The 15,953-nt window shown below is 46.2% G+C and overlaps 1 protein-coding gene and 2 non-coding genes across 3 annotated transcripts; all 3 read right to left on the bottom strand.

Moving 5' to 3' along the window:
* Positions 1-11,245: 11,245 nt before the first annotated feature.
* Hspa8 (heat shock protein family A (Hsp70) member 8) lies at positions 11,246-15,190 on the bottom strand. Its single transcript, XM_032911324.1, is given in 11 exon segments — positions 11,246-11,513; positions 11,764-11,996; positions 12,087-12,285; positions 12,500-12,702; positions 12,919-13,118; positions 13,120-13,215; positions 13,217-13,470; positions 13,551-13,703; positions 13,820-14,025; positions 14,289-14,498; positions 15,033-15,190. Coding segments are annotated over 10 exon segments (1,935 nt in total). The 5' UTR covers positions 14,494-14,498; positions 15,033-15,190; the 3' UTR covers positions 11,246-11,327.
* LOC116908452 lies at positions 12,364-12,449 on the bottom strand. The gene has a single exon (XR_004388970.1). It is a non-coding gene; the product is annotated as a small nucleolar RNA SNORD14 (small nucleolar RNA).
* Positions 12,776-12,861, bottom strand: LOC116908453. The gene has a single exon (XR_004388971.1). It is a non-coding gene; the product is annotated as a small nucleolar RNA SNORD14 (small nucleolar RNA).
* Positions 15,191-15,953: the final 763 nt, after the last annotated feature.

Genomic DNA, 15,953 nt, shown 5'->3' with positions numbered 1-15,953 from the left:
AACACTAGCTGCCCTTACAGAGGACTCGGCCAGTTCACTTCCAACATTAGCATGATGTCTCTCTGCTCCAGTTTCAGGGAATCTGTCACCCTCTTCTGGTCTCCATGAGCACCATGCAGGCAAAACATCCACCACTGAAGATTAAACAAACAACACAAATTAAAACCAGAAACAAAGAGCTGAGAATCAGTGGTGCAAACTTATAAACTCAGCCCTTGGGAGCCTGGGGCAGGAGACTTGAGAATGTGATACCAGCCTGTGCTCCATATAGAGTTCTAGGCCAACAAAAGCCCTCCTCCAAAACAAACAAACAGACCCTGGAAGCGACACCACAGATTTCAGCGGGAGAATTTCCTGGCTGTGTAGGTGCTGAAGAAATGAAAATTTGGAAAGTAGTCACCAGAGTAGCGCTAACTTGAGAAGCAAATTATTTTTCAGCTTATAAATATTTTTTCTTTTTCTTTTTTTCGGAGCTGGGAACTGAACCCAGGGCCTTGCGCTTGCTAGGCAAGCGCTCTACCACTGAGCTAAATCCCCAACCCCTTATAAATATTTTTTAATTGTCCATAGTGGTACATGGCTTCAAATGCAGTACTCGGGAGGCAGAGGCAGAAGGGTCTCTTTGAGTTCCAGAAGGCGTGAGTTCCAGGCCATAGAGAGCTATGCGAGACCCTGTCTTTTAAAAAAAAGGAAGAAATGGAGCTGGAGAGATGGCTCAGCGGTTAAGAGCACTGACTGCTCTTCCAGAGGTCCTGAGTTCAAATCCCAGCCACCACATGGTGGCTCACAACCATCTGTAATGGGATCCGATGCCCTCTTCTGGTGTGTCTGAAGACAGCTACAGTGTACTCATAAACATAAAATAAACATTTTTTTAAAAATCCTAAATCAAAATAAAAAGCTGGAACCCCCGTCCAAGTACTGTTCTTCAGGGTGCTCTGTTCTTCCTTCAGCTTTCCAGTCTCCTTCCAATGATGCCCCTAACAGGGGAGCAACAGTTATTAGTCATGGGGATGGGGGTATTGATCTCAGAGTCTTTAAGAGAACTCCAGGTTAGAGACAAGGAGTAACTTACCGGCCCCAGAGTGCCCCAGAGCTGCCCTTTGCTATCTATCCCCTCTCCCCCATGCCCCATTGTGCTCTGACTAGAATCAGACTGAAAATACCACACTCTTCGCCTGTTTGAATATAGCTCTCCGCCTCTCTGCGCTCTCCCCCACCCCCCCAGTCTTTCAGAACCTTTTACTGGTTTCCCACCACAGGCTTCTAGGACAAGGATTCTTATAAGATTCATTCCCGTGTCCTGGAGTCAGCACAATACTATGATGCTTTTTGTAATGCTGGGAGCTTTCTCAGGCTGAATGTCAATGGCGGGTTGCTTCAAACCCTGGCCTTTGTATTGAGCCCAAAACAGCTTCTTTCCAAAGCCAGTCAGTGGCCTGTTGAATTCAGCTACGTGTACATGTACCAACACCTCACCCATTCCAAGCCTCAGTTTCTTTGATGTGATAACAAGATAGGCTCTCCTATGCTGACAATCCTTGATCCCAGAGTCAAGGGACCTGAATGAGAGGAGAACACAGAAGGGTTTGGGCAGGACTATCCTGACCCAGATGGCTCTTCGCCATCGCCGGATGCCAAGCAAATGTGTTTGCTATGGTTAACTTCTAGAACTAGAAGCCAAATAATCTTCTATTGAAATAGGGGAGGAGGGGGCTGGAGAGATGGCTCAGTGGTTCAGAGCACTGACTGCTCCTCCAGAGGTCCTGAGTTCAAATCCCAGCAACCACATGGTGCCTCACAACCATCTGTAATGGGGTCTGATGCCCTCTTCTGGTGTGTCTGAAGACAGCTACAGTGTACTCATATATAATAAATAAATCATTAAAAAAAAAAGAAAAGGAAAAAGGGGGAGGGGCAGAATGGGAGGGTAAAGAGCCGGAAGGAAGGAAGGAAGGAAGGAAAGAGGAGAGAGAAAGAGGAAAAAGTTTGGATGTAGGGATACAATTCAGGTTTGTTCGGCAAGCTTGAGGCCCTGGGTTTAGTCTCCAGCAAGAATGAGAAGAAAGAAAAGTTGATTTTATTTACTTTTTGAGACAATTAAAAAAAACAACCCCGCATGCACAGGCTAGCTTCGAATGTATTCTGTAGCAAGGATGACGCTGAACCGCTGACCGTCCTGCTTCCCTCTCCAAATTCCAAGATCACAGGTGTACAAGTCTGTGCTTGATTTATGTAGTGCTAGAGACTGAACCAAGGCTTTGTGCATGGCGGGTGGGCTGGCTAGCTTTGTGTCTGCTTAACACAGAGACATTTGGAAGAGGGAACCTGAATTGAGAAAATGCCCCCTGGTGGATTGGTCTGTGGTAAGCCTATATGTGCTTTTTTTCTGGACTGATGATTGGTGTGGAGGGATCCTGTTTACTGTGTGTGTGTGTGGCGGGGGGGAGGGGAGGTGGGTGGGGTTAATCTGGTGTCCAGGTTTCTCGCTGTAAGAATGCGGGCTGAGTAAGCCAGTAAGCAGTGATACTTCAGGGCCTCTGCTTCAGCTCCTGCCTCCAGCCTCCTCCCCTGACTTACTTCAGGGATGGACTGTGATATGGAGGTACACTTAAAATAAACCCTTTCCTTCCCAAGCTGCTTTTGTTCATGGTGTACTATTACAGCAACAAAGAACATAAAAGTCAGGAAACACAAACTCCACTGACTAAGCTACATCCACAGCCCAGATTTATTTTGGCTCAGAATTGGAGGTTCTTGTGAATGGCTGCTTGGTCCCCAGCAGTGTATCCTGGTAGCAGCACGTGGTAAAACCACTGACCTTGAGGCCAGGTACAAAAAGAGAAAGAGTAATAGGTAGGGTCCCCCTATCCCCTTCAAGAGAAAACTCATCACAAAACTCGTAACTTCAGCCTTGTAAAGTTTCTACCCTGACAGTAGTGCCAGGCTGGGAACTAGGCCTTTAGCATAAGGCCTTTGGGAGACATTTCAGGTCCAAAAAAATATTGAATGGATTTATGTTCTTGTGTGAGAACATTTTTCACAACACATACAAGTACTTAGGCCAGGTAGAGAACTCACGACATAGCAAACTATGGATATCACCCAAAGTCCAATATAATGAACCAATGAGTTTTATTGGGGTTACTTACAGAAATGTAGGTAAGGGGTTACTTATAGGAGCAAAATAACCAAAGACAGCTGCCTTTCCAAGGTCCACCTCACAGAGCTGGAAACCTAGAGCACACTGTATAGCCTGCAGGTACTTAACACATTGGAGTGTCCTTTCCAAGTGACTGTTGGTCTAAACCTCTTCCAGGCAGCTCTGCCGGTTTCTGCTTTTTCCAGACAGCTGGTCTGGTCTTAGTCTTCCTTGCACCTCAGTTTCCTTTACCCTAAAACGACTCTCTGCCTTTGTTGCTTTCTCTGACAGGGAGGGACCTAGTGAATCTGGTCAGTTTCAGGGACTTCCTAAAGCTACTTTGAGTTGTTTATCTTCCTGCTTTAGAAGCTTCCCTGCAGAATGAAATGTCCCAGTCTCAGGGAAATCTCTTATACCACAGACCTCTTCCACTGTCTCTCACTTTGCTTTTTTTAGTTGTTGCTGTGATTTGAAGACACCACTGGACTTCAGTAGTAAGTAGCAAAGAGGGATGTTTAATATCTTGCAACATGCAAAAGTCCTTCACATCAAAGAAAGAGCCATAGCCCAAGAGACTTCTGGAGGTAAGTGTGGCAGCACACGCTTGTGATCCCAGTAACTGAGGGGTTAGGAGGTAGAAGCAGGAGGATCAGGACTTCAAGGTCATTCTCTACGACAGAGCTGAGGGCCAGCATGGGCTACATGAAACCTGTCTCAGGAAACAAAACCTGATCAAATTCAAGTGACTTCTGATTCTTCCAGACGATTGCCAAAAGCTACTCTCATCTGTAAGATTTCTTTCTCAGTATTTTCATTTCAGGAATTTTCTTTAAATATATGTACTTATTTTTATGTGTATTATGCTTTTCCTGCATGCAGATCTGTGCACCACATGCATGGCTGGTGCCCTCAGGGGTAAGAAAGAGTGTCAGATCCCCTGGAACTAGAATTACATATGGCTGTGAACCAACATACTGACACTGGGAATCGAACTTGAGTCCTCTGGAAAAGAAGTTAGTTTTCTATCTCTTAAGCCCCAGGAGTTTCCTTTGAAATGGTAACCTCTTACATTTCTCAAATTAGTCCCTTTCCTCCATCGTTTCTGCTGCAGTTTGCCTTGGGTAGGCTGCCATGGGCAACATATTACTTTAACGTGAAGATATGCCAAATCTCCATTCATGCAACAGCACCTACGGAAAACCTGAATCAGGTCAGGGTATACAACAGACAGAAAAGTCCCTTAGTCATCTATTAGGATGGATAATTAAACTTAGCAAGGTCATATAATATATATACAATATTTAAATTTGATGCTATTCCTATATAAAAAGGAATAAATAACGAGAAAATGAGGTTTGAAAACAATTCCATTTACGGTGGCATCACACACATTATAATTAGCCAGGCGGAGTGGCTCACACCGGTAGTCCAGGCTGAGGAGGTCAGCCACTAATTCAAGCTCACCCTGTGAGTTATTTGGGAAAAACAAAACAAATCCATATAACTAGGAATACATTTAAGAAATGAAACACAAGAGTTCTTCATGTTTAACTTCCAATTGACAGATTATCGAAGCCCCGTGTAGCAGAGAGATGTTCCATCTTCAGACCTAATATTATTAAATTGTCAGCTCTACCCAGTTTGAGCCATAGAGTCAATAGCATCCCCATCATGAGTCAGCAGCCATTTGAACAAAAATCCACCTGATTGCTGGACGTGACTGCACAGACACGTAATCTTAGCATTTAAGAGGTGGAATTAGGGGAATCAGGAGTTCAAGGCCAGCTTCAATTACATAGTGAATTCAGTTCCATTCTGGGGTCTATGAGGTCCTATGTCCAACAACAACAAAATAAACCATGTACTAATAGAGAATCATAACGAGAGGCTAAAGAGATGGCTTAGCAGTTAGGAGCACGTCTAGAAAACCTGAGTTCAACTGGTACCCGTATGGGGCTGATAGCCACCTGTCACCCCAGTTCTAGAGGATCTGACACCCTCTTCTGATGTCCACCGGCACTGCATGTACACATGCACAGACACACATACAGGTAAAATATCAATACACATTAAATCAAAAGAAATAATCTAAAAGGAAGAAGAAACATAATGATTTTAAATGTTGATGTTTTAGTATTTATATGAAGAAGCAGAATGAAATCATGTTTTGAAGAAACATAGAAAGAAAGAAAGAGAGAAAGAAAGAAAGAAAGAAGAAAAAAGAAAGAAGAAAAGGAAACTAGGAAGGGAGACTCATACTATTAATTTAAGGCTTTCTATAAATAGTTTGGCGACCTAACTTAGCACAGTGTGACTGCCCTCGTTCTGTTACTGTGTGACAAGCTATTCTAAACAATGCTGAAAACCTGAATCTCCAGCAACATTTATTTGCTTCTGGGCCGGAAGAGACTAGACTCAGCGAGGCCCATACTCTGGGCTCTCATGAGAGACAGCGGGTGGCTGGAACAGAGTCTGTTTCCTCTTCACTCCCTTGTCCAGTGCCAGACGCGACTGGTCCAGGTGGCCTGTCCAAATGAAGGCTGAGGTAAAGCTCACTTCCTGCAGGGCGGCTGAAGACTCCTACAGTGAACCAGGTGGGAGCCCTGTGGCTTTGATAATCTAAACGTGGGGGGTCCTCAGAGTCACATTGTCCACATTCTGTCTGTTATAAGACAGTCCCTAAGGCCAGGCCATATTCTAAGGGAGATAGTTAGATTAGACCTTTGCTAAAGAAGTGGAAAAACTGAGATTACGGATGTGTTTTAAAACTATTACCCAAACTCAGTAATTAAGAGCACTTGTGTTTTCAGAGGACCTGGGCTCAATTCCTAGCACGCACATGGCGGCTCACAACCATCCATAACTCCAGTTCCAGGAGATCCAACATCTTCCTCTGACCTCAACAGGTATAAGGCCACACCTATGGTACACAGACATACATACAAAACAAAACCAAAGAACAGGCAGGTCTAGAACGCAATTCACTCTTGCCCTAGGGAGAAGTAAAAACTCTCAGCAGAAAGGGTAGAAATGCTACCCTGATGCTTATCCCAAGGGTTTCTGAGCTTTCCTAAGGCTTCTGAAAAGACAGCAGCAGAGAGATGGCCTCTGAAGATGAGGTTGGGTGGAGGGCTGGGGCTCAGGGGCATTTGCATCCCGAGTTTGATGCCCTAGGTTTAACCCAGTACTGCTGCAAAGAGGGTGAGGTGGGTGGGAAAACCAAGGTTACTTCAAGGTTCCCAAATCTTATGTGCCCACACATCTTCACTTTTTTTTTTTTTTTTTTTTAAATTTTTTTTTTTTTGAGAGCTGGGGACCGAACCCAGGGCCTTCCCAGGCCCCTAAAGGGGTGACACTCTACCACTGAGCCAAATCCCAACCCACATCTTCACTTTCAAATCTTGGCAACCACTGTCCCCACTGACTAGCTAGCATATGCTTCCTCTTTCTTCCAGCTTTCCCTACTCATTTTCTTAGGGTTGGCTTAGGCACTGGCTCCTCCAGGAAAGCCTCCCTTATCCAAGCCTGGGTCCAGGGTCCCTTCCATTGGGGATCCACGATTCCCTCAATACTCTCTCACCAGTGTCTGCTCTTTATCCACATCTTCATCGCTCTCCCTCCTGGAGTCTAAAGTGCTTGAAGGCACAAGGCATTCCTTTGAATCTGTAGGACCCTAGCAAGTGACAAATGGCCTAAGTGATGGGGTGGAGTGTTCCTAAGCCACCGTACAGGACTCGGACACAAGGGGCTGCAAAACCAGAGGGTTTTGTCCTCCAGTCTCCTGTGTCACCTCCCTGCACAAGCCAACTGGAGCTGGGCAGAGCTGAGCTGAGGTGTGCTAAGCTAGCCCCTTAGTGTGAACAGCCAGCTCTGCGGTCTGCTCAGCTGTGGCCTCCCCTCAAGTCTCCCCAAATCAGCCAGCTCCTCTTCCCAGTTCCTCTCTGGGAGTAGATCGACCTGGGTCTAGCTAAAACCTTAGATGCGATAATAGGAGAAAAAATTAATAAGGGTCGAGAGTCGGACAATTGGTGGCAACGAGATGAACATAGATTAATGACGTGGTCCTTGCTTGCTCTGGTCCCCTCAGCCTGGGCTGGAGAAGGTTCATGGTTGATACCCATTAAAGGGCTTAATGAAATAATTATAATTCACACCCCAGAGCATCAAAGAATCAATACTGGGGAACTTTGAGCCACTCTGGGGGTGGCACCCCACTGGCTTCACAGTTCAGCTCAGCAGGCAGAGCAAGGAGAAGGAAATGCAGTTGACATGAAAGTTACATTAAAAGAGGGCAATAATAGATTAAAAGCTGCCGGGATCCTGGTGACTGGACGTCGATATCCTTTCTTCCCTGCCTTGCCCCAATTCTGCCCCCTCCATGCACTATTAGCCCAAATCGATGGGCTGTCCATTGACATCAACAGCCCCAGCATTAATGCGAGCTCACAAAGGAAGCCCAGCCGTATATTATCACTTCTCTCTAGTCCAAATTACCACATAATGCAGGCCGCGGGCAGCCTGTGACATGTTAACACTATACACGATTTGTTGGGATTGGACTGAACATTTCACGGCTATAGATTTCATCAGAGACTTGATGACAGAAATAAACTGCCGTCCATGGGGAAATCACTGGCAATAATAGAATTAGGCCTTGTTTGGGAATCTGGAGGGACAATGGAGGGATGATAAAGTAGGAAGGACAAACAGCCTTACAGCTGGTAGCCTGCCGTGGGGGCAGCTCCAGAGAAAGATTGCAGTCACAAGACCTTACACTCCACCTCACTGAAGAGCAGGTATTTGAATTTTGTCCTTGGGCTCCTTTCCTGCTTTTGCACAAGAATTGGGAAGATTCTTTCTCTGTGACAGCTGGGAATGTGATGGCTGTGGGTTGAACTGTCACTGAATTTTTTTTTTATTTATGTATATGAGTTCTGTAGCTGTCTTCAGACACACCAGAAGACAGCACCTGATCCCATTACAGATGGTCGTGAGCCACCATGTAGGTGCTGGGAATTGAACCCAGGACCTCTGGAAGAGCAGTCTGTGCTCTTAACCACTGAGCCATCTCTCCAGCCCTAAAGTTGTGCTTCTAAAAGGTTAAATTTACAGTGATAAGCACAATAGGACAGCCAGGTGACTGGATAGTCAGAAGATTTCCTCCCTTGGCAAGCATGGCTCTTGTCCAAATGTTGACTTTGGACTTTCAGTCTCTACACTGGAGACAATGTCTATTGTTTTAAACTATCTCTGTGTGTTTGGCACTTTTTATGGGCCCCTCAGGAAATAGTGTTAACTCATAACTAATGATAGCCCTTTCACTGAGCCCTTTCCTAAGCAGGGCTAAATGGTTTGCACACACTGGCTCACTTCAGCCTCCAGACGATCCTAAGGTTGAGTATTGGAACCTCCACACCTCAGGTAGTTCCTAAAGTAATCTGTTGAGCATTGCACACCATCAGAGGGTACAGCAGGTCTCTGGACAGAAACCTAAGAAACAATACAGCAACAAAAAGCTTCCCATTGAATTTCCCAAGGTTTTTCCAATTGGCTTCTTGCTTGCAGCTGGCCTTCTTTCAAGTCTCAAGTTTCTAGTATTTCCTGAGAGTGGAAACTATTTGGTTTTTATTGAGCCCCAATACATCAAAACATCAAATAGCCTCCCCCTTGCATTTCTCCTGCCTCTACTTCCTAAAATGCTAAGTTACAGGCAGGAGGCACATCCCCCACCCGTAACATACTTGTAAGACAACTTTCATTTCTATTCCTCCTCTATCTTCCCAACTATTTTAATAGTTCTCTCACATTTGTTCTTCCCTGTCTATAGCAACTTGGTGGAAAATGTTAAGACAGTCACAAAAGACCATGTGTTGTATGCTTCCTTGTCTCCAAAATGTTCAGAAAGGACAGCTAACAGAGTGTAGTGCCAAAAAACAAAAATGCTATAGCTGGTCTTAAGAGTCAGTTGCTAAAGCCAAGTCTGACCTTCAACTCACTATACAATTACAGATGACCCTGAACTGATCCTTTCCTTTCCTACCTCAAGTGTTACCATATAGTCATATATCATGCCAAGCTTTGTGTGAATCCTGCTGACCAAGCATTAGCACCTGAGCTGAGCCCCAGTGCCAGCAGCCTTGCCAATTATCAGCTCAGAAATGATTATAGGTTCAAAGGTTACATAAAAGACTAGAACTCAGGGTTGGGGATTTAGCTCAGTGGTTTAGCAAGATTTAGCAAGGCCCTGGGTTCCGTCCCCAGCTCCGAAAAAAAAGAACCAAAAAAAAAAAAAAAAAAAAAAAAGACTAGAACTCCTTGATGCCTTTGTTCCTACCCTCTAGTTTATACTCCTCCTCACTCATACACACTAAGCTAACTCAAGCCAGATCCCCACATCATTCCCAAAACAAATAGCCAGGCACTTGCTCATCCTACAAATCCATGCTCAGACATGAACATGGATGTTTGGCTTTAGACCGGTCTATCTTTAGCTACTATCCTTTGCTACGCTGCCAATAATCATCTGCTCCCACTTGACGAAAGTTTCAGTGAGGCAGTTTGAGGGCTATGCAGAGAAACCCTACCTTGAAAAACTAAGGAGAAAAAAAAAAGGGAGGGGGTTCCAATAGCTTTCCCAAGGATGCTGGCAGTTGCTTTTTAACTACTGCCATCTGCTGGACATGTCTCAAAATGTGCAGAGGGAACACTTGTAAAACTGGTCTTTCCCTGTAAAAGCCCTACACATAGCTCCACTTAGAACCTTGAACTCAGTATTACATTGAACTACTGTACTGCTGTTGAGAACTTTGTTGCTATGGCTCATAGCAAAAGTACTTGCCTTAGGAATTTACAAGTCTGTTACTTGTAAAATATAGCACTAAAAATGCATTAGTTAAATCTTATCTAAGACCCACGTGGTAGTGAATGCCAGTGACCTCAGTTACTTTCCAGGCAAACCTGAAACCAGCTTGAATAGCTAGGAATAAGGCATGGTCGAGTAACTGCCTTATGAAAATGGATTTAGGCATCAAAACTGAAGGCAGTGGTCCCTATGCTTAACATCTAGTTTCACTTATACTTTCCAAGGCTTTTCCATAAATGAGCCTTTTTAATACATTTGTCTAGTTACCTGCAACTTGCCGAGCCAACACAGCAGAAATCAGTTCCTCTTTGCACAGAACCACTTTGTGCAAAACAGGTTTGCTAAACAAGTCCAGGCTTAACCTCTTGTGACTTTAAGGCTTGACTTATACAAGCATAGGGGCAGGGGAAGAGTTGTTTGCTAGCAAGCCTACTTCCTGCCTTCAATCCCCAGATCTCAGGGAAGAATCAAACTTTACCTCCAGTTGTGCCCACACATTTAACAACTCTGCAAATGTTTATACCCAGGGGAATAGCAATCACCCTGGTTTTCAGATGAACTGTTATCTGTACTCTATAGCTTTATTAGATATCAGGGAAATCAGGAGGCCTGCCTCCTACCATGGCAAGATTTGCAGGTTGCCCAAGTTAAAAAAAAAAAAAAAACAAAACACACCTAGAAGGACCTCAGCAGCACAGTACTAACACTGCCAGGTTTTAAGACTGGATGAAAAAGCAACTTGTGACAAACCCGGTTCCCTGTAAACTAGGTTGTCACATGCAGACCTCTGGAAGAAGGCTGGCCACTAGGTGGCAGCTTAACACTAAATTATATAAATGTACTTCTTGAACATGGCAGTCCCTAGATTTACTATTTTATGGGTCAGACCACACCTTATGGTTCAGATCATCATTTGCATCATAGTCCACCTTGTGTTTGCCTACACATTTCATAGCTGGTTCTCACCCCATCTTGTCCTGTTAGCTTGTCAAGTGTTATCCACAAAGCTACAGGTTAAACTATCCCAAAAGGCAATTTTGCTTTGCTACTTAATCCCATTAGTTCAGGGTACAAGGCTAGTCTTAAAGATTTAAAATAGTCACTCATGAGAGGTTTTTGTGTTTTGGCTGGCGGTAGCTGTCTCCCAGCTTGAGAAGCACCTGAGTCCCAGGCCACCTGGAAACATCCTGTCTCACTAAATGTTTAAAAAATATTTAACTCAGTCAGGACAACTGTATGTATGGTGCCAATTTAAATAGCTTTATTATTCCATGTTACTTGTTTTGGGTCCCTGTGGAACAATGCTATACCCTCTACTTTGACTTAATCAACCTCTTCAATGGTGGGGCCTGAAGAAGCACCACCAGATGGAGGAGCTCCTCCACCAGGGAAGCCACCAGGCATTCCTCCAGGCATGCCACCAGCACTCTGGTACAGCTTGGTGATGATAGGGTTGCAGACCTTCTCCAGTTCTTTCTGCTGATGCTCAAATTCTTCCTTCTCCGCAGTCTAGGAGGGGAGAAAAAAAATCAAATTAAGATCTCCAGATCATTTTTTGTGGGAGAACTACCAACTAAACCTCCATTTTACAAAGAACCCTTTCTTAGTTAGCTATTGAGTCACTCAGACATCCAAGGAAGGTAACTGCCAACACTGTCCATTCTGGTGGAAACCGCGAATGTTTGGACCATTCATCATAGTGACCCCTTTTCAAGCCCTGTTCTGAATACCTGCCTCCCCTTACTGGCAAAACATGTACCTGGTTCTTATCCAGCCAGCTGATGATTTCATTGCACTTGTCAAGAATCTTCTGTTTGTCTTCATCATTGATCTTGCCTTGAAGTTTCTCATCCTCAACAGTTGCTTTCATGTTGAAAGCGTAAGACTCCAGCGAGTTCTTAGAGGAAACCTTATCTCTCTGCTTCTCATCCTCAGCTTTGTACTTCTCAGCTTCTTGGACCATGCGCTCGATATCCTCCTTACTCAAGCGGCCTGATCAAAGTTACAAAAATCATGAGGTTGTCTTTTAAAGGTTATGTATGAACATTGTTCCATTCAGAAAGCATGTTCATACATACTTACCCTTGTCATTGGTGATGGTGATCTTGTTCTCCTTTCCTGTGCTCTTATCTACAGCAGAAACATTGAGGATGCCATTGGCATCAATGTCAAAAGTAACCTCAATCTGAGGAACCCCACGGGGTGCTGGAGGTATGCCTGTGAGCTCAAACTTCCCAAGCAGGTTGTTGTCCTTGGTCATGGCCCTTTCACCTTCATACACCTTGAAGAAAGAGACAAGAGAAATTAAGACACGTGGAAAATACTACTATAGTGGCTTAAGCTCAATTTGGGGAAGCAGTCGCTCAGACATCCAAGGAAGGAACTAGCCAACACAGTACTTCTGGTGGAAACTACGAATGGTTTTGGAATCCATCATCACAGCGAGAAACTTCCCTGGGTTTTTTATACAAACTACACAAAATTCTAGAACACACCTGGATGAGTACACCTGGCTGGTTGTCAGAGTAGGTGGTGAAAGTCTGGGTCTGCTTGGTGGGAATGGTAGTATTGCGCTTGATGAGGACAGTCATGACTCCACCAGCAGTTTCAATCCCAAGGGAAAGAGGAGTGACATCCAAGAGCAGCAAATCCTGAACATTCTCAGACTTGTCTCCAGATAGAATGGCTGCCTGGACAGCTACAAAAAAGCAAAAATAAATGTTAGAAACAACTCATTGTAACTTCAATCACTTCAACATTGTTTATTTTATTCGCTCAGACATCCAAGGAAGGAACTAGCCAACACAGCATTTCTGGTGGAAACTACGAATGGTTTTGGAATCCATCATCACAGCGAATCTTACAGGCCTCCTTGTTGAGACTATAGACTATGTAAAGGCTATTATTTACTTACCTGCACCATAGGCAACAGCTTCATCGGGGTTAATGCTCTTATTCAGCTCTTTTCCATTGAAGAAGTCTTGCAGAAGTTTCTGGATCTTGGGGATTCTGGTAGAACCACCCACCAGGACAATATCATGGATCTGTGACTTGTCTAGTTTGGCATCTCGAAGGGCCTTCTCTACAGGGTCCAGTGTGCCACGGAACAGGTCAGCATTCAACCCCAAATCGAGCACGGGTAATGAGGTGTAGAAGTCAATTCCCCTCATAGAGAGAATCAATTTCAATACTGGCCTGGGTGCTGGAGGAGGGTGCGCTTGGCCCAGCCCACAGGCAGTGGGAGACGCCTGACAGCTCTCTTGTTCTCACTGATGTCCTTCTTGTGCTTTCGCTTAAACTCAGCAATGAAATGGTTGACCATTCGGTTGTCAAAGTCTTCTCCACCCAAGTGGGTGTCTCCAGCTGTTGATTTGACTTCAAAAATTCCATCCTCAATAGTGAGGATTGACACATCAAAAGTGCCACCTCCCAAGTCAAAAATCAGCACATTCCTTTCAGCCCCGACCTGTCAATGAAAATATTCCTTAGTTCAGGCATGTTTCTGGCAAATTAACCCTAACCAACACTTGTATTTAAGACACCCACCTTCTTATCTAAGCCATAGGCAATAGCAGCAGCAGTTGGCTCATTGATAATTCGAAGTACGTTGAGGCCAGCAATAGTTCCAGCATCTTTTGTTGCCTGTCGCTGAGAGTCGTTGAAGTAAGCTGGCACCGTGACCACGGCATTGGTAACAGTCTAGAAAATACAATGAATTGAACAGTTGTTTAGTTGGCAAATTCTAGCACCGATCAGGATGTTTGAATTATAAAAAGGGAGAGCCCATCCCATAAATGGCACGGGTTAAAACCCACCTTTCCAAGGTAAGCTTCTGCAATTTCCTTCATTTTTGTCAGAACCATTGAAGACACTTCCTCAGGATAGAAACTTTTTGTCTCCCCTTTGTATTCGACTTGGACCTTGGGCCTGCCTGCATCATTCACCACCATGAAGGGCCAGTGCTTCATGTCAGACTGAACAACAGCATCATCGAACCTACGTCCGATCAGACGTTTGGCATCTGTAAAACAGTAAATTGAACCTTGGCGACTACTGACTGCAAAAGAACCCTAAAGATGACCTCATGGTCTAGGAAGGTACAAGTTCCGGTGCAGGAAGCAAAGTCCCATATTTAATACCTTGTGGCATTGCAATGTCGATTTAAACAGTTGCAATGATCTCTCAGGTTGCAGTAGTGTGAAAGCCTATTTTTACATTCCAAATTTTCTGCCACCCAGCCCTTCTAACCTCCCATCAATAGCACAAAAAATACTGGCAACTTACCAAAAACTGTGTTGGTGGGGTTCATTGCAACCTGATTCTTGGCCGCATCCCCAATTAATCGTTCTGTGTCGGTGAAAGCAACATAGCTCGGCGTGGTGCGGTTACCCTGGTCATTGGCAATTATTTCCACCTTTCCATGCTGGAAGACACCCACACAGGAGTAGGTGGTGCCAAGATCAATGCCAACTGCAGGTCCCTTAGACATGGTTGCTAGAAAGAAAAAAAAAAGGACTAAGCGGTCATCTCCCTGCTTTCACTCTGCACCGGCCCAGACCTATCAATCACCTGAAGCCACGCAGGCGGCACTGCTGCAGTTTGAGTGGCCTGCGCCAGGCTTGGCACAGCCCGCCCTAGGCTGAAGGAACCATCTGTCCAAAAGGTCTGCGACAATGGCTGAGCACGTGGCCACCTCCGAGCGCCCCCCCCACCCCCAGGACCGCGCACTGCGGGAGGCAGGATCGCCTCTTCCATCTCCGAAAGCCGTGCCCTGGGAACGCCGGGCAGAGATCCTCCTTTAGCTTGCAGACAGAATAAAAGAAAAGGCCCCGGAATCCTGCGGCTCCCCTCCCCCGCCATGCGGAGGCTTAAGGCCATGGCGGCGCCGCCCTGACTCAGCTCATCCTCCCCTTCAGCAGCAGCCTCCGGCTCTGGCAACAGCGGCCTAAGCCCCACCCGCCGCCTAAGCATCCCACTGACCCCTGCACCACACCGGCCACGCACCAACACCCAAGTCCCATGCCTCACCTTGCGTGTAGGCCCGGCTGTGCTAATGACGAGACCACACAGAGACCCCCGAGAGCTGGCTCCGCGTTCAATGAGACCGGTTTCCGCCCGCTTCACTGTCTCTTATACCCTGTCTTAGAACCTTCCAGAAGGGTTCCGCCCCATCCCTCTGCCGATCAGAGCTTCTTCGCCAATGGACCGCCAGGTTCTCCGGAGTGCACTAATGAACAACCAGAACGCTCTCCTAGGACCCGCCTCCACTCCGCCCCTCCTGGCGATGACGCACGACCGCAGCGTTCTGGAACTTTCACGCTCGCCCCCGCTCTCGGAACGGCCCGGGGGAAAGGGGAGGGCGGGGCGCCGAGAGCCCGCGCGCGGGAGTCCTCTGTCACTCAGAGCTGGTGGGGGAAGGGAGAGCGTCGGCAGCGAGTACGCATGCGTGACCCGTCAGCGCAGGCGGGAGGGAGCGGAAGGATGCCCATGAAGGAGGGCGGGTACACCCGCAACGGACCAATGGCAGCAGTGCTCGGCGCTATCTGTTCCTCTTGGGACCCTGTGCAGCCTGAAAGAAGAGCCTGAGGGAGGGGGAGTCCGGGAAGAGAAGACGGAAGTGGGGCGAGGACAAAATGGCTGCGAAGGTTGTTGCACCCCTCCCCCACCCGGCCCTCGGTCCTTCTCCGTGAGTCCAGCAGTTTCCCGGCCTCCGGTTTCGTCCACCCACGGCTTCCGAGCCGGAGACTAAGGAGCACTGCTAGGCTTGTTTCGTGGAGCCTCTCTTGTGGAAGGCTAGGCCGCCGAGCGACCTCCCTTGCTGTCCCCCCAGCAAAATGGAACATGTCGATCCCCCAGTGTGGGGGCTCGATAATGCCTGACTTGTCACATTGTCCCCAGGGTCCTCGTTGGTAATCCTCTGTGAAAGAAATGGTCCAGTCCTCTTTGCTG

Source organism: Rattus rattus, chromosome 8 (assembly GCF_011064425.1).
Source record: "Rattus rattus isolate New Zealand chromosome 8, Rrattus_CSIRO_v1, whole genome shotgun sequence".
NCBI classification, from domain to species: domain Eukaryota; kingdom Metazoa; phylum Chordata; class Mammalia; order Rodentia; family Muridae; genus Rattus; species Rattus rattus.
Note: the sequence above shows the minus strand (reverse complement) of the source record. Positions and strands in the feature narration are given on the sequence as shown.